Source organism: Wyeomyia smithii, chromosome 3 (assembly GCF_029784165.1).
Source record: "Wyeomyia smithii strain HCP4-BCI-WySm-NY-G18 chromosome 3, ASM2978416v1, whole genome shotgun sequence".
Taxonomy (NCBI): Eukaryota; Metazoa; Arthropoda; class Insecta; order Diptera; family Culicidae; genus Wyeomyia; species Wyeomyia smithii.
In genome coordinates this window covers 152,052,454-152,076,878 of record NC_073696.1, presented here as the reverse complement: position 1 = coordinate 152,076,878, position 24,425 = coordinate 152,052,454, and the positions used below count along the sequence as shown (strand labels likewise).

General features: G+C 38.9%; 1 protein-coding gene across 1 annotated transcript in view; it reads left to right on the top strand.

Moving 5' to 3' along the window:
- The window catches only part of LOC129729092 (ubiquilin-1), a 73,614-nt gene that overhangs the window by 8,654 nt on the left and 40,535 nt on the right, over nt 1-24,425 (top strand). The window contains exons 2-4 of the mRNA XM_055687571.1: nt 15,939-16,608; nt 16,665-16,894; nt 16,950-17,373. Coding sequence (XP_055543546.1) covers nt 15,939-16,608; nt 16,665-16,894; nt 16,950-17,373 — 1,324 coding nt within the window. The remainder of the gene's footprint in view (nt 1-15,938; nt 16,609-16,664; nt 16,895-16,949; nt 17,374-24,425) is intronic.

Sequence of the window (24,425 nt, the reverse complement as noted above, 5' to 3'; positions counted from 1 at the left end):
TTGAGGCCATATATATTAACCAAAGCAAGTATAGTTTTAAATAGTCTTCAAATTTCGTTTCTTTCCAAAACTTTTGAACCACATATCAAATTGTTATGAAGTTTGTTATTTGTAAGTTTGAGAGATGACTCGTTCGTATGACACTAGTTATGTTCAAATAAGTCGTGTAATACTAGAGATAATAGACTTTCGTTGTTTTAACAATTTAATACATAACGGTTGCTTAAGTTCGATTATCTATCTAAAGATATGAAAATGCAGCTCTGTCTGTCTGTCTGTCTGATTCATATGGGCTTGGAAACTACTAAACCGATCGGCGTGAAATTTTGTATATAGGGGTTTTTGGGGCCGGGAAAGGTGACTAAGATAGTTCAAGACCCCTCCCTTTTTTTAGAAGGGAGGTGTCCCATACAAATGAAACGCTAATTCATAAACATCTCGAAAACTAGTCAAGCAAATGGAACCAAATTTGGCATGTGGATGTTCTTAGGAGTAACAAATGTAACCATATTGGTTCGACACCATTCCCTTTTCTGGAAGGGAGGGGTTCCATACAATGAAACAAATTCCTGCACATCTCAAGAACCAATTAAGTACCGTGAAGGTGCCATATTCTGCGCAGTTAAGACAATTTCAAAAGTTCAACCCTAGTTCGCAGATTTTTTACATGCATTCAAACAAATAATAGGTCCCACATGTTGTATGACTTTCGAAAATACAGAAAAAAAAGTAAGACACATGTACAGCCAAAAACAACAGTATGAGAAGAAAATTTTGCATTTATGTTTGGTGCCTAATTCTGCGCACTTGCTTGAGCATGTTCCTAATTCTACGCAGTTTGGTTCCTAATTCTGCGCTGCCAAAAAATAACATTGATTGTTTTAACAAAATTGTTTATTTAAAAGGAAAGTAATTAAAACATTTTCTGTAGAAGTTTTTCCATCATTTGAAGCCTTCGTTAATGTTTGTTTTTGGCGCTTCTCTTGTACTAACTGCTTTTTCTTTTCACGGGCTACTTTTCACCTTGCAAAACTCAGTGGTCTGAAGAGAAACGTGCGATTTATGGCCATCTATGAAAAGTAAAATGGGAAGAGCTACCTTGTATCGCAGTAGCCATGGGTGGAGAACATTTTTCAAATATTCATAAAAAATCTCATGCCTCCGATACATTTTTCTCAATAGACCAACCATCCGGAGTACTACTGGCGATTTCTGCCGGCAGACGGGTTCCAACGAAACTAAGTCGCCCAATCGATTTAAGGTAATGTGCCACAGATGTCTCTGAGAATCCACCCGAAATCCAGCTCTCGCTATCTGAATAATCCAATCGACAATCCGACCTTCCTCTTGCGTTGTGAACGCTTTTGGCCTCCCGCAACGCGTCGCAGAGTTCAACTAAACACCAGCTGAAAACTTTGCATGAAGTGTGCTTTCGAGAATCCCATATTTCCTTGCGGCTCGGCGTTTGGAAAGCCTTTTCTTACCTTGTCCACATTCGCAAGCATTTCGTTCTTATCATATTGCATGTGCTTCCGCCTAATTTTGCCAGAATTCATCTCTGTAAAACTGCGCATAGTTAGGAACACAAAAAAATAAATCACTACTAAATAAATAAAGTAAATCTGCGCATTATTTTTTTGCACTTTTTCAGTACTATGCGCTACTTAGCGTAAGCTAATATTTCATTTTACCTAAATCATGACTAATACTAACTTTTATTACCAACTACGATGTTTGTTTAAATCGTTGCACTCGTTTTAAGAGGAAATGAATAAAACTATTACCTGCTGTTGTCTTTTCGTTACTACGAACAAAAGGTGTTTGCGACGTTGATCGTATTGACAATTCAGATTTTTTTTCTTTTATTCGCATGTATTCTTGATATTATTGTGTCGACTGACACAGAATCAATAATTCTATTTAAGAAAAATAAAATATTATGCTCATAGTTACAATAAATACAATAAAACATAAGTATAACAAAAATTGCGCAGAGTTAGGCACGGTAATGGTAAATGGATCCAAATTTGGCGGGTAGATGTTCTTAGGGGTAACAAATATATTCGTAATGACACCCCTCCCTCTTCTATAAGAGAGAGGTCCCATACAAATGAAACGCAAATTTCGCACAGCTCGAGTACCAACCAAGCAAATACAACCAAATTTGGCAGGTGAATGTTTTAGATGTAACAAACATGTCCATAATGTTTCGATACCCCTCCTTTTTTGACATTTCTACAAATACCATTTTGAAATCCAATATGGCGACTTCCGGTTTCTGAAAAAACAGCGGCAAATGACTAAATACCACCCAACATGGGTATTTCCAGAATTGTTATGATGCACTGAAGCGACAAATCGACCTCAGACAACATTTTGAATTGTAAAATGGCGACTTTCGGTGTCTGGAAAACAGCCGAAAATGACTAAATAACACCAATATGGGTGTTCCTTTAACCAGAATGACGCTCAGAGGCTAGAAATTGTCTACAAATGCCATTATGGAATCCAAGATGGCGACTTCCGGTTTCTGAAGAACAGCGGAAAAAGAACAAATACCACCCAATATGGGTATTTCCGGAATCTTAATGATGCACTGAAGTCACGAATCGACCTCAGACAACATTTTTAATTGTAAGATGGTAACTTCCGGTTTCTGGAAAACAGCCAAAAAGGCCAATTTCCATCCAATATTAATATCTATGCAATCAGAATGATGCACAGAAGCTAAAAATCGATCACAGACACCATATTAATTCAAACATGGCGACTTCCGGTGGCTGGCAAACAGCCTAAAATGATCAAATACCATTCAATATGAATGTTTTCGGAGCCAGAATGACACCCAGAGGTCAGAAATTTACAACATTATGAATTGTAAGATAGCAACTTCCGGTTTTTAAAAATCGGACAAAAATGGCCGATTTCCATACAATATGAATATCTTCGGAACCAGAATGATACACAGGAACTAGAATCGACTACAGACACTATTTTGAATTCTAAGATGGTAACATCCGGTTTCTGAAAAACAGCCGAAAATGACCAAATAACACCCATATGGGTGTTTCTTAAACCAGAATGACGCCCAGGGGCCAGCAATTGTCTCCATATGCCGTTTTAAAATCCAAGGTGGCGACTTACGGTTTCTGAAAAATATCCTAAATTGACCAAATACCACCCAACATGAGTATCACAGGAACCAGAATGATGTAAGAAGCTAAAAATTGACCTCAGACACCATTTTGAATTGTAAAATGGCAACTTCTGGGAAACAGCCGAAAATAACTGAATACTACTACATATGGATATGTCCGTAATCGAAATGATGTAAAGAAGCCAAGAATTGACCCTGGACACCATTTTGAATTCGAAGATGACCACTTTCAGTTTCTGGAAAACAACGAAAATAACTGAAATGCACCCAATATATTTCCGGAATAGAGGTGATGTACAAAAGCCAAAAGTCGAGGATGTCATTCCGATAAAACCAATCATTTTAAACAATATAAACAAATCGCAAGGAATCAATGAATTTGAAATGTTTAAAATTATTAAATTAAACACTAAAATAGGCGGGACGAAGTTTGCCGGGTCAGCTAGTAATCAAATGAAAAGGGAACGTATAGAGCAGCCAAACTTTGAAACCACGTGTTCAATCATAATTCATCAGGTAACCCTTAACTAGCCTGTTCCATCCGGGGGCACGAGCAAATTGGACTGTCACACCTTGTGTCGGGAAACAAAACAAAGCCAGAGGAACCCCGCTGAGTGCTTTGCCTTCTGAATAGTTCGGACTATCCGCTGGAAACTCCGTCTTCTTAAAAACAGTGTCACGTTACGACTTCCGTTCTATAACACTTAAAACTTTGGACTGTGTTGCTGGGAAAAGATTAAACAAATCATTTTTTTCTGAACTATATTTTTTATTTTACACATATCAAGTTGCCTTTATACGCGCCGAAATCTCGATACATTCTGTTCGTTCTATAGAGACTAGTGAACGGCAAAAACTCACATTATTGAACGGACTGTACTTTTCTCGAGTTTGTAGCAGTACATAAGTTGTATATAATGAGAATGGGAGAAGCCAAAATGGCTCTCAAACTTATTGCGAAATGTAATGTTCAAATTTAGCGTAACATCTTCCGAAACGGAACATAGCCTGTTCATCTGATATCAATATTGTTCAAGTCGGCTGTGTAGTTTCTAAGATAATGAAGTTTCGTGATTTTCACATTTCGATACATTACAGACGATCCGATACAGTCATACAGTCCATACATACAATCCGATTACAGTAAAATTCAATAGGGTGTTAGAAGGCAGCTAGACCTTTCATTTGACTCTAATTTTGTGGAAATCGGTTCAACAATCTCTGAGAAAAGTGAGTGAGTTTATGTAGTCTTCGGAATATATTTCTTTTCATAGCTGGATTTCACATTCCCAAACATAACAGGCGAAGTAATAATCCGTTTGCAAAAAAATCGGTTCAACAATCTCTGAGAAAAGTGAGTGAGTTTATATAGTCTTCGGAATATATTTCTTTTCATGGCTGGATTTCACATTCTCAAACATAACAGGCGAAGTAATAATCCGTTTGCAAAAAAATCAATAGGGCCTTATGGGGCAACAAGATCTTCCATATGACACTGATTTTATGAAAATCGGTCCAGCCATCTCTGAGAAACATGAGTGAGATTAAATAGTCTCCAGAACATGTTTCATTCCATAACTTCTGAACCACAAGGTCAAAAGTTAAGGGTTTTTAGGTAGCCCGTTCATTTGAAATTAGTTTTGATAAAATCGGTTGTAAAGTTTCTGAGATATTGATGTTTCGTGATTTTTACATTCTAATACATAACCTCTAAACTATAAATCCGATTACAATAAAATTCAATAGAGTCTTATGGGGCAACTAGACCTTTCATTTGCAATTAATTTCATTAAAATCAGTTTAGTCATCTCTGAGAAAATCGAGTGAGATTGGGAGAGCGAAACACACACATACAGAAAATACTCAGCTCGTCGAACTGAGTAGAGTGATATACGACATTCGGCCCTTTTGAGCACTTTTATACCTTTAGTTTTTGCAGTGATTGCTATACCTTGCTAGGAGAAAGGCAAAAAAAACCCGAGACGCTCTACGACCAGTATTTAAAATTGTCCTCTTTGGCGGTTATTTCTGATCTTTCGGAGGGCGGAGATTTTTGCCTTTTTCCTAGAAAAGTATAGCATCACTTGCAAAACCGAAAGTAGAAAAGTGCTCCAAAGGGCCGAATGACATATATCACTCGATTCAGCTTGACGAGCTGAGCATTCTCTGTATGTGTGTGTGTATGTGCAGATTTTTATTCTCACTCATTTTTCTCAGAGATGGCTGGACCGATTTTCATGAAATTAATTGCAAATGAAAGGTCTTGTTGTCCCATGAGACCCTATTAAATTTTATTGTAATCGGATCATTAGTTTAGAGGTTATGTATCAAAATGTAAAAATCATGAAACAGCATTATCTCAAAAACTATACAACCGATATAAACAGAATTGGTTCCAAATAAACGGGCTACCTGAAATACCCTTATATTGTGAATTTTATAAAGATTGAATATAGGGTTCAAAAGTTATGATGAGAAACGTGTTCTGAAGACTGTTTAATCTCATTCATATTTCTCAGAGATGGCTGGACCGATTTTCATAAAATCAGTGTCAAATGAAAGGTCTAGTTGCCTATGAGACCCTATTGATTTGTTTTGCAATCGGACCAGCACTTTGCCTGTTACGTTTAAAAATGTGAAATCCAGCTATGACAAGGAACATATTCCGAAGACTACTTGGACTCACTCGCTTTTCTCAGAGATGGCTGACCCGATTTTCACAAAATTAGTGTCAAATAAATAGTCTAGCTGCCCCATAACACCCTATTGAATTTTACTGTAATCGAACTGTAACTTCGTCTGTAATGTACCGAAATGTGAAAATCACAAAACTTCATTATCTCAGAAACCACACAACCGATTTGATCAATATTATTATCAGATGAGCGGGCTAGTTAAGGGTTAACTGATGAATTATGATTGAACACGTGGTTTCGAAGTTTAGTTGCCCTATAGGTTCCCATTTTATTTGATGATAATTGTTAGTTAAACAACGAAAGTCTATTATCTCAAAGATTACATGACTTATTTGAACATAACTAGTGTCATACGAACGAGTCATCTCTCAAACTTACAAATAACAAACTTCATAACAATTTGATATGTGGCTCAAAAGATATGGAAAGAAAAGAAATTCAAAGATTTTTCGAAACTATACCTGCTTTGATCGATATATGTGGCCTCAACATAATTTAGATGTGGTATCGTACCACTTAAACGTTCCAAATTCATTGATTCTTTGCGATGAGTCTTATAATCCAAAATGTTGTCTGAGGTCGATTATGGAACATATTGTTTATTTCTAAAAGCATTTACCTGCCAAATTTGGTTCCATTTGGTTGGTTAGCTCTCAAGATGTGCAGAAATTTGTGTTTCATTTGTATGGAACCCCTCCTTTCCAGAAAAGGAAGGGGTGTCGAATCATTATGGATATATTTGTTACCCCTAAAAACATTCACATGCTAAATTTGGTTCCATTTAGTTGACTAGTTCTCGAGATGTGCAGAAATTAGTATTTCATTTGTATGGAACCCCACCTTTCCAGAAAAGAGAGAGGCGTCCAACTATTATGGACATATTTGCTACCTTTCAAAACATCTACATGCCAAATTCGGCTTAATTTGCTTGGTTTGTTCTTGAATTGTGCAGAAATTTATGTTTCATTTGTATGGGACCCCTCCCTTCCAGAAGTCTCAAACTATCATAGAAACCTTTATCGGCACCAAAAACCCCTACATACAAATCCGCGTGAAAAAACGCAGTAGTTGAAAAAAAAAACCGCGTTAATTCAAAAATCTTTTTTTATGCCAAATGTCTTAAAAATACTTGAAACGTCGAAGACTAGTGTTATCTAGAAAAAATATTTTTGGCCAAAAATCGACCTTCTGGAATTTTTCTAGGCAACCGAGGGCTTAGTATGGAATATTCTAAAACAGGCTTCTGGTCATTTGCGAAAATCGTTCCAAACCAAATGTAAATTATTTTAATATACATTAGGTATCCTAAGTTTTTTTTTTCATTGGGTGGTTTGTAAGTAACCAACATAAAAATGTAACCAATCGAAAAACAGTATGCTAGAAAGTAATTTTTTATTTGTCCAAATTTTTCACATTTTTATTCTTCGCTATAGTTTAGAAAGCTAATCAATTAAATTGTATTAAAAATATCCTAATAATTTATAATAGCGTTAATTATGTTTTTATTTAGGTCTTTTTGATTTTTTCAATTATATTGTGGTTAGAAAGATTAAATATGTAATGTTTGTTTGAAAAAGCAAGCGTCAATAAGCAAGCAAGACAGAAATTTCATACACAAATCACGACAGTATAAAATTTTGGTAATTTTCTAGAACGCCGAAAAGCTCATACCAACATGATGTTAGCTGTAATCAATTTTGAACATCATTAGAACTTAGCATGGCCTGTTGACAATTGGCGTTTCCCCAAGTGCTATTGTGTAAAACTTATATTAAAAATCTCCTTAAAAAAAAACATATAAAATAGTTGAATTAAGAACAAATTCAGTTGACCCAAAGAAACTTGGCGAAAGAGTTTTCATTTCAGTCGATCATGACTCCTCGTCAACTACGTGAGAGTAAAAATAGCAGATTCATTTAATTTTTGACATGGTGTTAATTATAGAAAGAAACATGTTTGGCAAATTTACAACGATTTTTGCAAGTTTTCATTTCTGCAACGTGCACTGATTTTAGTAGATGCACTCTATATCTATCGTCAATCGCTAATTCGAATATTTTTTCAGTGATTCGATTATCCGGAATGATTTTTTTTTACATTTCGAATAATCAAGTCCGACGTGTATTGTATATTGTATTGTATAGTGGTGAGACCCAGCCTTTCTCATTCGAACTTATTATTCGTTCAAATAGAATTACACAACACTCCCATTTAAAAAAATACTCCTTGAAAATTTCTGCTGCATTTGTTTTCCACTTTAAATAACGAATTTCTGGTAGCCAACAGCGCAACTATAACGAACATTCAAAACCTAACATTCACACAGATTTGGAAAAACATACCGCATCCAGACGGGACTTGAACCCGCAGTCTCCCTGACTACTTAACTGGTTGCCGGAATATTTCCTAAAATGGCCAAATTCTGCCTAATCTGGTTATAACATATAACATCAAATTTGAAAAATGTTGAGGCCACATATGTTGATCGTTGCTATAGCTTTAAAAAGACTCCGAGCTACTTTTCTTGCCATAACTTTTAAACCACATGCTTAAACATGATGGTTTTAAAGACAAGTTTATTTGGTCCATTGAATCCAACTTTTTTCAAATCGGTTGTGTAGTTTCTGTGGTACCTGATTGAGTTTTGTGATTTTTACAATTTGGTACATAACGGACAAAGGTAAAGTCCGATAACAGTGTAATTAAATAGGATTGTATTGCGCAACTAGATCTTTTATTTGAGACTAATTTAGTGAAGATCGGTCCAACCATTCTGGCATTAGTTGAGGATTTTCAAGATAGGCCGGTTATTTGGCACCAGTTTTGTTTAAATTGGTTGTTTAGTTTCTGAGGTAATGAAATTTCGTGATTTTCACATTTTGATACACGGTGCCTAAACTGAAAATCCGATTACAATGAAATTCAATAGGGTGTTATGAGGTCACTAGACCTTTCATTTGCAACTAATTTCGTAAAAACCGGTCTAGCCATTTCTGTGAAAAGTAAGTGAGTTTAAGCAGTCTTGGGTATACGCTTTGCTTTTATAGCGTGATTTGACATTTTTATAAATAACGGACAAAGTGACAAACCGATTACAATGAAATTCAATAGCAACCTATAGGACAACTAGGTGATTCGAGACTAATTTTGTGAAAATCGATCCAGCCATCTCTGAGAAAAGTGAGTGAGTTTAAACAGCCTCTGGAATACATTTCTTTACATAACTTTTGAACCATATATTTAATCTTTATAAATTTATAAATTAAGAGTTCTGAAGATAGTCCGTTAATTTGACATCAGTTTTGTTAAAATCGGTTGTGTAGTTTCTGAGATATTGATGTTTCGTGATTTTTACATTTTGATACATAACCTCTAAACCAAAAATTCGATTACAATGAAATTCAATAGCAATCTATGGGGTAACTACAGCTTTCATTTGCAATAATTTCACGGAAATCGGTCCAGCCATCTCTGAGAAAAGTGAGTGAGAAAAACAGTTGCACATACACACACACATACATACATAAAATGCTCAGCTCGTCGAATTAAGTCGAGTGATATACAACATTTGGCCCTCTGGAGCACTTTCATACCTTTAGTTTTTTTCAGTGATTGCTATACCTTTCTAGGAGAAAGGCAAAAACAAATTTTCATTTGATTTATAATCAATATTTCAAAAAAAAATCTAAAGTACATATTTAGTGGTTGTGAAACAACGTGTCACTCTAAATTTGACAAAAAAAAAACACTTTAAAAAGTCAAGTAAAAATTCACTGAAAACTCGTTTTGTATTATTTTAATTCAATCAAACTGTTCTAGCATGCATAATAGACTTGATGATTTATTTTCATTAAAATAACGCTTGCTCGAAAAAATTGACAATTTTCGTTCTCAGCTTTGGGCGGACCGGAACGGAGCCAACCGCACCGGACATAAAACAGACCGGAACGAGCTTGTTCCGATTCTCGATCGAACTGGGCCGAAATACGAACGCAACTTCCTGTTACAATTTCGCACTTATTGAACCATTGAGAGCGTTATTTATTGACTCGATAAGCAATCCTGGAAAAACAACCGAACTAATTTGCCGAACATTTGGTTTTTAATCTTTTCGTTCCCACATTTGGCGCCCTCCAATGATTGACGAGCAGGCGAGTTTGGTTATTTTAAATTTCCATCATGTCCTAAGTTCAGTATTCTGGGTAGATGCGGTTTATGCGAAAAAATCTTTTTCGAATAAAATTGTTTATAGACCACTCTGTTCCGCAACGGCTCATATATTCTCTACATTGCGCAAGCAACATAGCCTTTCATTTACACTGCTTTGTTTAAGCCAGCCACTAGCGCATCGCACTCGAGTATATCGCTTCATAGGGAGGATTAGCAGGGAATGGGAATTAGCACTCTTCGTGAAGTCTTCGGCTTGCAAGCGAGCGTTCGAAACGACCACGCTTCACGTAGTAGCGAACGAACGGGTGAGTTGTAATTATTCGGTTTGCCGAAAGAAGCACTTGGCGAAGAATGAGAGAATGTAAGTAGAACGGAGAATAAAAACATTTTAGCCCTCACTCATAGCAGGCATACTCTCGCACACGAGAGGAGAACCTTTCCCTTACGGTGCTTATTAGGCTGCTGCGAACAGAATATAGAAGAAATGAAGCTTCAATGTGATAATCAGAGTGGAATCATGATGATAATACTTTTCCTTGGAGTTAAGCTGTAGTAACAACGTATAGAATAAAGATTAGGTGGATTGGGACAGATGGAACTTATAACAGTTCTGAGCAATCGAGCTAAACTTCGAGAAAAAGTATTAACATCATGATTCTAATTGCCCCTTTCACTGTATACGTTCTAAAAGTTATCGAAAAAATAAGCTAAAACATGCTATAACTTTGTAAGGAAAAGTCATGGAGATGTGTGGTCTTCAACAAAAACGTGTGTTTTGTATGCCCAAATGCTTCTTTAGAACAACGTTTTCTTATAAAATGCAGGCTTCTACCGTTCTCTTAATTTTTGCCCAAATTTCCTTTTCTACCTGCCAAACCCCTTGGAGAACTAGACTTTCTCTCACACAGAGTGAGTAATTATCCACATTTAAGCGTAGAGTATTTCAGTCGCAGAGTTCCTTTTCACTCTTTATCATCACGTGTTAGGGATAAACATTTATTTGCTCTCTCAGTTTAAGAGGGAGTAGTTTTCGTTAGCTTCTCCTTCACTAGAAGAGAAGTTGGCCAAATATCAAAACATTCAGGTTCACTTTGAAGCCACATCCTAACCGTTTTCGAATTTAATATTATATGAAGATTCACAACTCACCATGGGTGCGTATTCTGCAGAAAGTTTGATTTTATACTATTTTTGCCGCACCCCAGAGCGATGAGAACGGTAACGCAATGCACAGTTGGTCGCCGAGCAATTTATCTAATTTTTCTTGCGTGCGCGGATGAGCAATTTACAAGAGTTTCACTGGATTTTTGCTCTGTCAAATTAGGAGCGTTTTTTCGTCAGAGAAACTATTAATCTGCGCTCTCTCTACAGCAGATGGTGTGATGCACGTTGAATGTAAGCTCACAGTTGTTAAGAGGGAAGAAAACTCTTTCTCTTTAAGATGAAGATGAGCAAAACAAAGCCTGATAAAATGTAGCTAACAAAAGTTAAGTGCAAAAAATTAACTTTTAGGTAACTTTTACAGAAAATACTCTGCAACTCTGTACCCAAGGAGGATAGGATTTTTTTTTGTTCAGCAGAGTTTCATATTTTTGCACGTTCTGAAACTTTGCCGAATAAACCTTTCCTCTATCTCTTAAGACAAGCAAGTTAGTATTTTTGATATATGAAAACCTACTGTAACATATGCTTGCCGTACTCTAATATGGGTGAATTGGGACAAATGGAAGCTAGAAGAGATTATAGTACTTCAGTTTAGCTTCAAGGAAAAGTATTGAGATCATGATTCCACTTGCCCCTCTTTAACCTATACGTTCTTGAAGTTATCGAAAATAAGCTAAAATATGATATAACATGGTAAGGAAAAGTCCTGGAGATATATGACCTTTGGCAAAAATGTGTGTTTTGTGTGCCCTAACAATTCCTCCTAACAATACTTTCGTGTAAAATGCAACTAATAAAAGTTAAATACAAAAAGCTAACTTTTAAGTAAGTTCGATGTAATATACTTTATAACTTTGTTCCGAAAAAGATAGGATTTTCAAACTATTCTTCTATCTCTTAATACAAAAAAGTTATTTTTTTATTTTTAGTATAGTAAACTTTTCATACTTTTTGACAACTTGCGATTATGCGGGTCATTCATACAAACAATTGTTCCGAAGACACTTTTAAGCTAGGATGAAGGTAAAAGGCGCTATGGAATTAAGTTCTACTTTTTACCTTATCGGACCGTGGTATCTTCTACACGTCAGTCACTTTCAACAAATAGCCTCTACACCTATTTACTTTTACTACGGTACATATGGTTCATTAAATTCAGTATCTATACAGTTTATTGCTTCTGTTGGGTCCAGGATTTCCAAACGGGTCTGGGGCTTTCAACTTCCAAAATTCAACGCTTCTTCTCAGCAGGAACAGCGGGACGCGTATCTTCGGGCTCAAACTTCTTTTTTTACAGGAGGTATAATTCACGGGTAGCGTTCAAGAATGCGTACTGATCGAGCGGACACGGATAGTCAAGTCACTGATTAATTCACAGGTAAGTATTCGCACCAGGTAACTATGCACACTATCGAACGGGACAAAACCAGTAGTTCACGGGTAGGTATAAGTCACTTTGCGTAAATGATAGTCACTTTTTCTGGTCTTAAAAACACTTTATTCGCCTCTAATTTGGGGGAATTCCACTGATTTCGGGGTATTGGGTAAAAAACTATTAACGCGATCTTGTTCCTAAGACGGTTTATTACAAACTGAGGATATTTTACGGGCTGTCTTTGCCCTTTTATCGCGAATGTAATCGGAAACAGTAAAAATACTAAATACTTCTAACACGAACCGACTCGAATGTAAATAAATCAGCATAACACACTGCAGTCATATGCTGCACAAGATATTTACACTACTTGAATGCGGAGGGGATTTTTAGTGTGCTGCCATCTGTCCGTCGGTTCCTGCGTTTATATATGATGTTTCGCGATAGGATAACATTTCGGGACTAAACAGCTTCACATATTCTTCGCCAACTATCCGGCTCGAAGGACCAAAATTATGTTCGATTTTGGACTGTATTGCCTTGTCGGAATTCTATATTCAAAATAATCACAGGGTTCGATATCTCGTAAACTTTATTTCATACCGTCAATTGTATCTGAATTTTCATCTTTACTTAAGGGGTTATATACCTTTTTGTTCGAGAAAAATGAGGGAAGTTTGAATCTATTTTTATGTGCATAGCACCATTTTCATTGCATCAAAGGGGTATTTTCCTGGTAGTACAGTTTATCAACAACAAAAAATACGTTTGATTTTGAGATATACCAATTATTACTGGAGTAATGGCCGTTTCCCCGAAACGCTATTTTTTGCTTGCGGTGATCCTCATAGAGACTCAGCGGGTAAACCGAAATCAAAAAAACTCATTATTTCATTAGTTTAGAAGTGTGCCGGGTCCTTGAACGATCGCTTTTATGAGTATTTTGTTTTGAGTGCAAACGGGAACGTTTTTCCCAAAAAATGCACGTTTTGAGCGCTAAAAAATGCATTAATTTTTTTTTTGCGGCAAAATGTAACTGTATGTTTCAAAAAGCGATCGTTCAAGGACCGACGAATTTAATGACGAAAATTAAAAAAAAAGATGAAGGAAATCTGTTCAGTAGTTTTCCCGCAATCAGGATCACGGCAAAGTCATTTTTCGGAAAACACTATTCCGAGATAATCGCGTGTAAAGTTTCAAGTTTAGCTTATGCGGCCGTGGCGAGGCGCGCTGCGAATCGCTCTAACTTTCTTCCTATTGCTCAGATCTTTATGAAAATTTGTGAAAATGTTCTGAAGATGTTGTATTTGAAGATAATACTATAATTTTTTTTTCGGTTTTTTGAAAACTAAAAAGGTTTATAACCCCTTAACACTTCACTTGTTAATAGCTTACACTTGAATGAATGATCTATCATGGCAGCACTCCTTATATATCTATATTCTTCGTGCTTGAACAAACAGGAACATTCTAAAATATTCTACAGGGTGGAAGTCCTAATGTTCTACGATGCGGAAATCCGGGATGTTCTTGGTCTTTCGGTGGCTTTACAACAAACGCTCGAACTTGCGTCTGCATCTGTCAACACTGGATCGAGGGGCGCTCAACTAGAAGTATTACATCGATGATTTCTTCGAGCTGTCAAGTACGGCTCGAACAACATTTATTTTTCTAATCCAAATATGACTTTCTTTTCACAAATTTTGAATCACGAGTTTATAATTAAATATAATTATCAAGCTTAGGAAAAAGACTGTAGAGCGACTCTATACTGACGACTTTTCTCTCTTTTCACCCTAACAGCCTCATGAATAAGCTAATCATGGAGAGCTCAAATACAGCTACAGCCTACACAAGGCAATGGAACTGTCTTGTGTTGCACACGACAGCTCATTCTTGCGCATGTATTTTGTTCGTTCGGACATGACAGCCTAGTTTGCTCATTTTGAGGATGTCCAGTTGGCTTGACTTGCGCTGTTGACAGCCAGCTGATGGGTTGCGGCTGTCATCGAATCGCACTTTTCGGTTCCTCCTTTTTCTTAGGCTGGTGGCATATTGAATACAAAGCAAACCGTGTTGTATGTGTTTCCATTACTGTCGTGAATCATAATCACCTGACATCCCGCTCGGATTCGTGCCGAAGAATGTCGAAGATTATAGGCTGTCATTAGCGACAGCTCGAGGAACCAACAGACATAAGGAGATGCAAAATAACAGCCCTTTTGGTATTGCATGTGTGTGCTGTCATCAGTTACTTTCGGGTTATGTACCGAACGTATGGGGAGCAGGGAGAGCTGTGCAATGCAATGACTGCCGATTAGTTGAAAATTTGCTGTCATGGAAATGCGGTCTTTTTCAGAAGCTTGATTCATAATAATTCATCAGTTAACCCATAATTAGCCCGTTTATCTGATATCAGTACTGTTCAAATCGGTTGTGTAGTTTCTGAGATAATGAAGTTTCGTGATTTTCACATTTTGATACATTACAGACGAAGTTGCAGCCCGACTACAGTCAAATTCAATAGAGTGTTATGAGGTAGCTAGACCTTTCATTTGACACTAATTTTGTGGAAATCGGTTTAGTCATCTCTGAGAAAAGTGAGTGAGGAACATGTTTCTTTTCATAGCTCCAACAACCAAAAGCAACTAAATCAAACCGTTGTTCGATTGCGTACCGACGTACTTCTTCACTTCCCAGCACTCGCAAAACCGATAAAAAATCACTTTTTTAAGAAAAACTAACCGCTGATTGAGCCGAACTTTACCTTCGTCGCGAACCGTAGCGGAAACTAACGGGAACCGGGGAGTTTCGGAGCATGAGACTAAAACAGCGTATTTATTGTAGATTCATTTCAATATTTTGAGTTACAGAGTAGCATACTTGAATCTCTCAGAATGAGGGTGAGAGTTCTAATGCGGCCTTCGTCTTTTACTAAGCCCTTTCGTATGTATATAACATCGAGGGAATAGTTTACGGAAAGACGGTGTTTTCGGAAATATATAATTCGGAAAACTGAGTTCGGGAATATAGTTTTCGGGGAAATATTGAACAACCAGCTTTTACGGTTTTTAAACACAACAAATTTAACAAGATGTAATATTTTCAGCTATTTTTAGATCTCACAATGGATCAACGATTCTGGTCACAGTGGGGAAGTCCATACAGGAAAAAAATCAGAACGTTGCATGAAATTAAAATCAAAATTTTATTGTAATGTAGAACCGTGTCCGTTGTTAATTGATCTAGAACAAGTCATTTTTCAATTTAGATAGTATAACGAATATTTTTTTTTATTTATTTTGTTTATCGTTATTATATAGTTCCATTATTATGACCTAATACTAAGGTTATTTTCTTTTAATTTAAATTACAGCTTCGTGCAATTGTTGCACAGAAGTTCGAGGCCGATCCTGATTTAGTGTGCTTAATTTTTGCCGGAAAAATTATGAAGGACACGGATACCATAAAGACGCATAACATTAAAGATGGTCTGACAGTGCATTTGGTTATCAAAGTAGCTCCTAGAAGTGAACCAGAAGGACCTAGACGACCGCCAGCTGATGTTAGTCAAACTCCCTTCGAGTTAAATCAATTAGGGGGGCTCAGTGCTCTTGGAACACTAGGGGGCAACCAAACTAATTTCATGGATTTACAATCTAGAATGCAACACGAATTACTAGGAAATCCAGAGTTAATGCGAACAGTTCTAAACAATCCATTAGTTCAACAAATGATGAATAATCCTGACACAATGCGCCAAATAATCACATCTAACCCTCAAATGCAGGACTTGATGCAACGTAACCCAGAGATTTCACACATGCTGAGTAACCCAGAACTGCTGCGTCAAACTATGGAACTGGCCCGCAATCCCTCAATGCTACAAGAACTAATGAGATCTCATGATCGAGCGATGTCCAATTTGGAAAGTGTTCCTGGAGGATATAGTGCATTGCAGCGAATTTATCGTGATATTCAGGAGCCTATGCTTAATGCAACATCAAGAAATCTATTCCATGGCTCTGCGGAATCTAGCAGTGCCGGTAAAAAATCTACAGTAAAACTTATTTCGCATCAGTATCACGTATTTCTATTGTAGCAAATCCTCAACAAGGCACAGAAAATCGTACACCGCTTCCAAATCCTTGGGGAGGTGGTTCTAATAACTCCTCAGAGAATCCTCCACCAAATTTATTGAATACGGCCAATATGCAGAGTTTATTACAACAAATCGCTGACAATCCAACATTGATGTCCAACATGATGAGAGCACCATACACACGTAGCATGTTGGAAGCACTCACGGCTGATCCAAGTCTGGCATCAAACGTAACTGCAATTGATTCTGTTTAATTGTTTTATGGTTTTCAACAAGTCTTTTCAGATAATGAATCAAAATCCGCTACTCGCTAACAATCCTATACTTCAAGATCAAATGCGCAGTATGATGCCACAATTTCTGCAACAACTGCAGAATCCGGACGTACAGCAAATGATGTCCAACCCTCAAGCAATTGAGGCAATATTGCAAATTCAACAAGGTATGGAACAGTTGCGATCAGTAGCTCCCGGACTTGTGAATACGATGGGAATTCCCCCATCGCCACCGACAACCACGGATACTGCTACGAATTCTGTATCCACTCCTGGTCAATCAAATCAAACACTTTTCTCCGATTTTATGTCACGTATGATTAATGGCATGAGCTCTGGTGTTGATACGAGTGTCCCTCCAGAACAACGTTACCATTCCCAACTAGAGCAACTTGCTTCGATGGGGTTCGTCAATCGCGACGCAAATCTTCAAGGTATGTTTTATGATAATTATTATAAGATTATAAGAATGTCACTGTAACCAAGCAGAGCAAAACCATTCCTTCTTCTGCTTCTTCTTCGTTCTAGGAGTGTGTTGACGTTTTTTTTTTTTTTTTTTTTTCTTCACATAACATTTATTTGACACGGCACAAATACAATTTAATGTTTAACGGCGCCAATTATATCTGATGACTTAAAAACTAAAGCAAATTTTTTATCCTCGCTGCCGACTACGAGCTGAAATTAAGTCTAACTTAAAACTAGCATGGGATTTCCAATCAGTGTTTTGTTGTTCAATGGTCGTCTGATAATCGTCGAATGGCATGTATGGATTCGTTCTGCTGAGCCACGATGTCGTGAGTTGGGACAGAGGCTCGTAGTCCTTGGGTCCTGGTTCTATTGTGCGGGGTCTGGTTGCTGGTTTTGTGCTTAAGGTTCAAACGTGTTCTTGTCGTTTTGTTGGGTGTAGACGGAGGGGAACGGGACTAGACTGGGGCATGGATGGATTTCAGGAAAACGTATATAAGGGACATGTAGGATAGGTCACGGCTCGCCAAGACATCACGAACAGGAACAGCCGGCTGTCTACCCTCGGCCTGCAGGGAAGCTATTAATTTAGACCTGGCGTCACGGTGTACAGGGCATGACCAAACCACATGCTCTATGTCGTGATAACCTTCACCACAGGCACAGATACCACTTTCCCCGAGCCCAACACGACGGAGGAGCGCGTCAAATCTATAGTGATTGGACATAAGCCGGGACATCACGCAAATGAAATCCCGACCTACATCCAACCCCTTGAACCACGGGTTCGTCAATACTTTGGGGATTATGGAATGTAACCACCTTCCCAATTCCCCTCTGGTCCAAGCATTTTGCCAACTGATGATCGTATTCTGACGTACAAGTGCGAAAAATTCATTAAAGGCAATTGGTCTTTCATAAATATCACCGTTTGTTGCGCCCACCTTAGCCAAAGAGTCCGCTTTCTCATTACCCGGTATCGAGCAGTGAGAAGGGACCCACGCTAAGGTAATCTGAGTAGATTTTTCGGATAAAGCACTCAGATGTTCCCGTATTTTCCCCAGGAAATACGGAGAGTGCTTAACATCTTTCATCGATCGGAGAGCCTCAATGGAACTGAGACTGTCCGTAAAGATGAAATAATGGTCCGTGGGCATTTTTTCGATAATCCCTAGGGTGTACTGAATTGCAGCTAATTCTGCGACGTAAACAAAAGCAGGATTATCGAGCTTATGGGAGACGGTTAAATTGTTATTGAAGATACCGAAGCCAGTGGACCCATCAAGAAGTGATCCGTCAGTGTAGTACATATTGTCGCAGTTGATGTTTCGATATTTATTGGAAAAAATTTTAGGGATCTGCTGCACGCGTAAATGATCCGGGATTCCACGAGTTTCTTCTATCATGGATGTATCGAAAAACACAGTAGAATCAGAAGTATTTGATAAGTCGACACGATTTGGAATATTCGAAGAAGGGTTAATATTTTGGGACATGTGATTGAAATACAATGCCATAAAACGGGTTTGAGAATTAAGTTCGATTAACCTTTCAAAATTTTCAATCACGGGACGGTTCAAGACCTCACATTTGATTAGAATACGAGAAGACAGGCTCCAGAAGCGGTTTTTCAATGGTAGTACTCCAGCTAAAACCTCCAACTCATCGTATGGGTCGACTGCATGCAACCTAAGGCGATACGCAAACAACGATATTGTATTCGCTCCAGTTTGATCAAATGTGTGTTTGCTGCGGAGCGGAAGCAGAAACACCCGTATTCAATAACAGACAATATCGTTGTTTGGTAAAGCCTTATAAGGTCTCCTGGATGGGCTCCCCACCATTGTCCGGTTATTGTACGAAGAAAATTCACTCTTTGTTGACATTTTTTCATCAGATACCTCACGTGACAACCCCAGGTGCCTTTAGAGTCGAACCAGACACCAAGATATTTGTGTACCAAAACCTGGAAATCGTTTTACCCATTAATTGTGTTTGAAGCTGAGCAGGTTCATGCTTCCTAGAAAAAACTACTATCTCAGTCTTCTCCGGAGAGAATTCGATACCTAGCTGTAAAGCCCAAGCAGACAAATTGTCCAAGGTATCTTGCAATGGTCCTTGCAAATCGGCAGCTTTGGCTCCTGTAACAGAGATTACACTGTCGTCTGCAAGTTGTCTTATCGTGCATGAATTTGCCAGACATTCGTCGATGTCATTTACATAAAAGTTGTAAAGAAGGGGGCTTAAACATGAGCCCTGGGGAAGACCCATGTAGCTAATGCGAAAAGTTGCCAAATCGCCATGCGTAAAATGCATGTGCTTTTCGGACAACAAATTGTGCAAAAAATTGTTCAAAATTGGAGAAAATCCTTGTCGGTGAAGTTTACCCGAAAGAATGTCAATAGAAACGGAATCAAAAGCCCCCTTAATGTCCAAGAACGCAGACGCCATTTGTTCTTTACGAGCATACGCCAGCTGAATATCTGTTGAAAGCAACGCAAGACAATCATTCGTCCCTTTGGCACGGCGGAAGCCAAATTGAGTTTCTGATAGTAGACCATTTGATTCGACCCAGTGGTCTAAACGACGGAGTATCATTTTTTCCATCAATTTCCGGATACAGGATAGCATTGCAATCGGCCTATAAGAGTTGTGATTAGAAGCTGGTTTCCCTGGTTTTTGGATGGCGATCACCTTCACTTGCCTCCAATCCTGCGGTACAATGTTTTGCTCCAGGAACTTATTGAACAAGTTCAACAAGCGCCTCTTGGCATTGCCGGGTAGATTCTTCAACAAGTTGAATTTGATTCTATCTAATCCAGGCGCGTTATTGTTACAGGACAGGAGGGCAACTGAAAGTTCTGCCATCGTAAAAGGTGATTCTATCGCGTCGTGGCCCGGAGACGCATCGCGAACAATATTTTGCTCAGGAACAGAGTCCGGACATACTTTCCTGGCAAAATCAAATATCCACCTACTTGAAGACTCCTCGCTTTCGTTGACCGTTACGCGATTCCGCATTCTTCGGGCTGTGTTCCAAAGAGTGCTCATCGATGTCTCCCTCGACGTCTCGTTCACGAACCGACGCCAATATCCACGTTTCTTTGCTTTAGCCAAGCTTTTAAGCTTGGTATCAAGCTCCGAATACCGTAAATAGTCGCCAGGTATACCTCCCGTCTGGTAGGCCTTAAACGCGTCGGATCTTTGCGTGTAGACATCGGAGCACTCTTGGTCCCACCACGGAGTGGGAGGCCGTTCTTTGATCGTTACGCCGGGATATTTCTTCGTTTGGGCTTGCAACGCGGCGTCGAGAATCAAGCCCGCGAGGAGGTTGTATTCTTCAAGTGGTGAATGATGTTGAATCGACTCGACCGCTTTTGAAATCATTTCCTCGTATAACTTCCAATCGACATTTCGTGTGAGGTCATACGGAATGTCAATTGGTCGCATGCGAGTTGACCCGTTAGTAATTGAAATAAGAATAGGCAGATGGTCGCTACCGTGAGGATCGAGGATTACCTTCCATGTGCAATCCAACCGTAGCGACGTCGAACATAAGGATAGATCCAAAGCGCTTGGGCGCGCTGGAGGTTTCGGGATACGTGTCATTTCACCGTTGTTTAAAATAGTCATGTCGAAGTCATCGCAAAGGTTATAGATTAAAGAGGAGCGGTTATCATTGTATGGGGAACCCCAAGCCACGCCATGAGAGTTGAAGTCTCCCAAAATCAAACGTGGCGAGGGAAGAAGTTCTATTAAATCAAAGAGCAGCCGTTGCCCAACCTGTGCTCTGGGAGGAATATATATTGAGGCAATACAAAGCTCTTTACCTTGTATTGTCATTTGACATGCGACAACTTCGATGCCTGGAATCGAGGGGAGGTTAATACGATAGAAAGAATAGCACTTTTTAATCCCTAAAAGTACTCCTCCATATGGGGTGTCTCGATCAAGGCGAATAATATTAAAATCATGGAAGTTGAGATCAATATTTGAAGTAAGCCAAGTTTCACAAAGGGAAAATGCATCGCATTTGTTTTTATTTATCAAAACTTTAAACGAATCAATTTTTGGTAAAATACTTCTACAATTCCACTGTAAGACAGAGATAGAATCCTTCATATACGCAGTTGAATTAGGCATCGAAGGATACAATCGCTGCAAGGAGAGGCCATTGGGCAGTCAACTGCTTCAAAAATGATCTAACTGTTGGGAGGAATGCTGTAAGAAAAATTTTAATTGGATCGGGTACATTGAAAGTTTCAAAAATCCAGTCCACAATGTCAGAAAATTTCACTAATCCAGAGTTTGTTTCATCAACTGGGAGTGCAAAAGGAGCAACTGGGGTTTTAGATGTTCCTGGCAGTGCTGGGAATTCCTTCTGGGACTTTAAATTTGCCAGCCCAGGAGGAGTTTGCTTCGGTTTTTCCGCAGCACTGTTTGGTTTGTTTGTATCTTTCATTTCACTTTGAGAAATCTTAGGACCTTTTCTGGGAAGTTTAGGAGAGGAAATATTTTTCCTCTTTCTAGACTCCCCAGGATTGGCGTAAGATGCTCCCGCTGGTGAATCGTCAGAATCGGTTTCCTCAGAGGGCAACAGATCGAAGGGGTTCGAAGTAACGGGAGAAGTGGTAACGGTCTTCTTCAGCATGTCAGCGTAGGAACGCTTTGAACGCTCTTTGAGAGACCGTTTTATTTTATCCCTGCGCTGCATGTACACCGCACATGTCGAGAGCTCATGCAGATTTTCTCCGCAGTGAATACACTTTTCAGCGTTAACACTGCAAGAATCTTCCGCATGAGACTCCCCACACTTGCCACAACGTGCCTTATTGCAGCAGTAGGCGGCTGTATGGCCTAACTGCTTGCAATTCAGGCAGTTCATGACGCGGGGCACGTAGAGCCTCACAGGGAGACGAACCCGGTGGATCGAGACGTGGCTTGGTAGTGCAGACCCGGCGAACGTAACTCGAAACGAGTCTGACGGAGTGTATACTGTTTTGCCACCGATGATCGATGCTGACCGCAATTGCTTGCAGTCGAGCACCTTTACTTCGGGACACGTTTTGTTCTTAAAGCACCCTTTGGCACTTTGCAGTATACACTCGACGGACAGACTCGAATCGGTTATGACACCGTCGATCTCCACGTCTCGTGCGGGTATGTAAACGCGATACTCGCGTGTGAAGAGCTCAGAGCAAGCTATATCGTTGGCCTCTTTCAGGTTACCGACCACGACACGGAGCTTGTTAGGCCGGACCTTGGAAATTTCGGTCACGCCCTTGTACTCCTTCGTCAGGTCTTTAGAAATCTGCAAGAGGTTCAACTGTTTCGATTTCGGTCCCGCCTTTGGCCGAAAATAGACAGTATAGCTGCCCTGGGCTCCGTCTGGGTAAAGCCTGGGGCGAGGGGGGACTGAAGAATGAACAGGGGAGGGGGTAACAGAAGGGTCAGGGTCAGAGGGGTTCGGGGATGGTGGCGCGGGAGGCGAGGGATCTACATCCATCGCGCTATGTTTAGCGCACTAGCGCTGACAAGAACACGTACCTTTTTATTTCTCCCTTCCAGTAAGGTTGGTTGTCCGATCGTTCGAAGTAGCAGCCGTTACAGCCAGCAGCACCAATACAGCAGCACCAAACAGCCACCAGCAGCGAGCCAGTTGTGAGATCACTCCACACAGCGATACGACTCGCTGACACTGATGGCTTCTTCTTTTTCCTCGTTTGTGTCTCGTCCACTGCTGTAGCACAATCCAGCCAGCAGCCAAATCGGCTTACGCACCAGCTGGCAGTCACGATGCGAAACAGTTGCACAAAGGAACGACCTTGAACCCGGATTTATTTCACTCGACCAGGCAAACAATGCCAACACTTGTTCACACGTCTTTTGTTTTATACTCTATCGGACCGATCACCAAACACGTCCAGTATTGATGCGTGTTCGGCACAGAATGTGTTGACGTTTTGTTATTACACACTTTTGTTTTGGCACAGCGATACGCTATATCGCCAGTCAGTTTTTGTCACATTTCGACCTACTGTAATGTTTCTCTCTACAATTTAAAATTCCTGTTGATGACTACACATGAATGTTTGTTTCCTTAAGTAGTTTTATCATATTTCTTAAATGGTCCATGTTCTTGTTTGTAAATACTTCTTGTATTGTTTTATAGGAACGAAGATATTCCTTGAAGTATGTTTTAACACTCAATGACTAAAACAAATCAACGTCTTGGTCTTTAAAACAATAGATAGTAACTGAATGTTTAAAGTAGAATAAAGCCAACGCTTTCAGAAACCTTGTGATGATGATGTCAATAATTTTTTTTTAAATGTGTGCCCAAATTCAGAAGCACTACAAAACTGGAAATTCAATCGATATTCTTGCCCAACTCACATCATACAATTGCTTATTATCGCTGCTTAAACACGCTCTTTAATTGTTTGGATCCTTTTCAGTTGAAAATGCAGAAAAAAAAACGTTATATTTTATTTAACTTATAAAAAAATTTCAAATTATTCAAATTAATCAGTTGTATTCTTAGCGAATTGTGTTTATTACATTGTAAAATTATATGCTCAGAACTGTTTGGTTTTTTTGGGTTTCGGACAACTATTTTTTTTTTCCTGTATGGACTTCCTCACTGCGATCAGAATCGTAGATCTATTGTGAGATATGCCCGGGTGTCTGCTGTATCCCGCACTTCTGTTAATAGCAATACCGCTATTGAGAAGTGGCATGCTTATTATTATTGTTCATCAGTGCTTGTGTGTAATGTGATACTCTTCCTTACACGCTTACTGTTCTACTATACCGATACTCGTTCCTCATGCCAAATATCACCAATTATGATTTCCCTGGAGAAGTTTCGTCGTGCGTCCTTCTGGCCAGTTTTATTGATAAGAGGGACTTATTTTTTGTTAAGAGGAAGTCACGCAAAGGTATTGTAGATTTCAGCGTAAAGGAAGGGTAAGTGGTAGGGAGCCTGAGAATAAACCCATGCTTAAGTCCTTTTTGA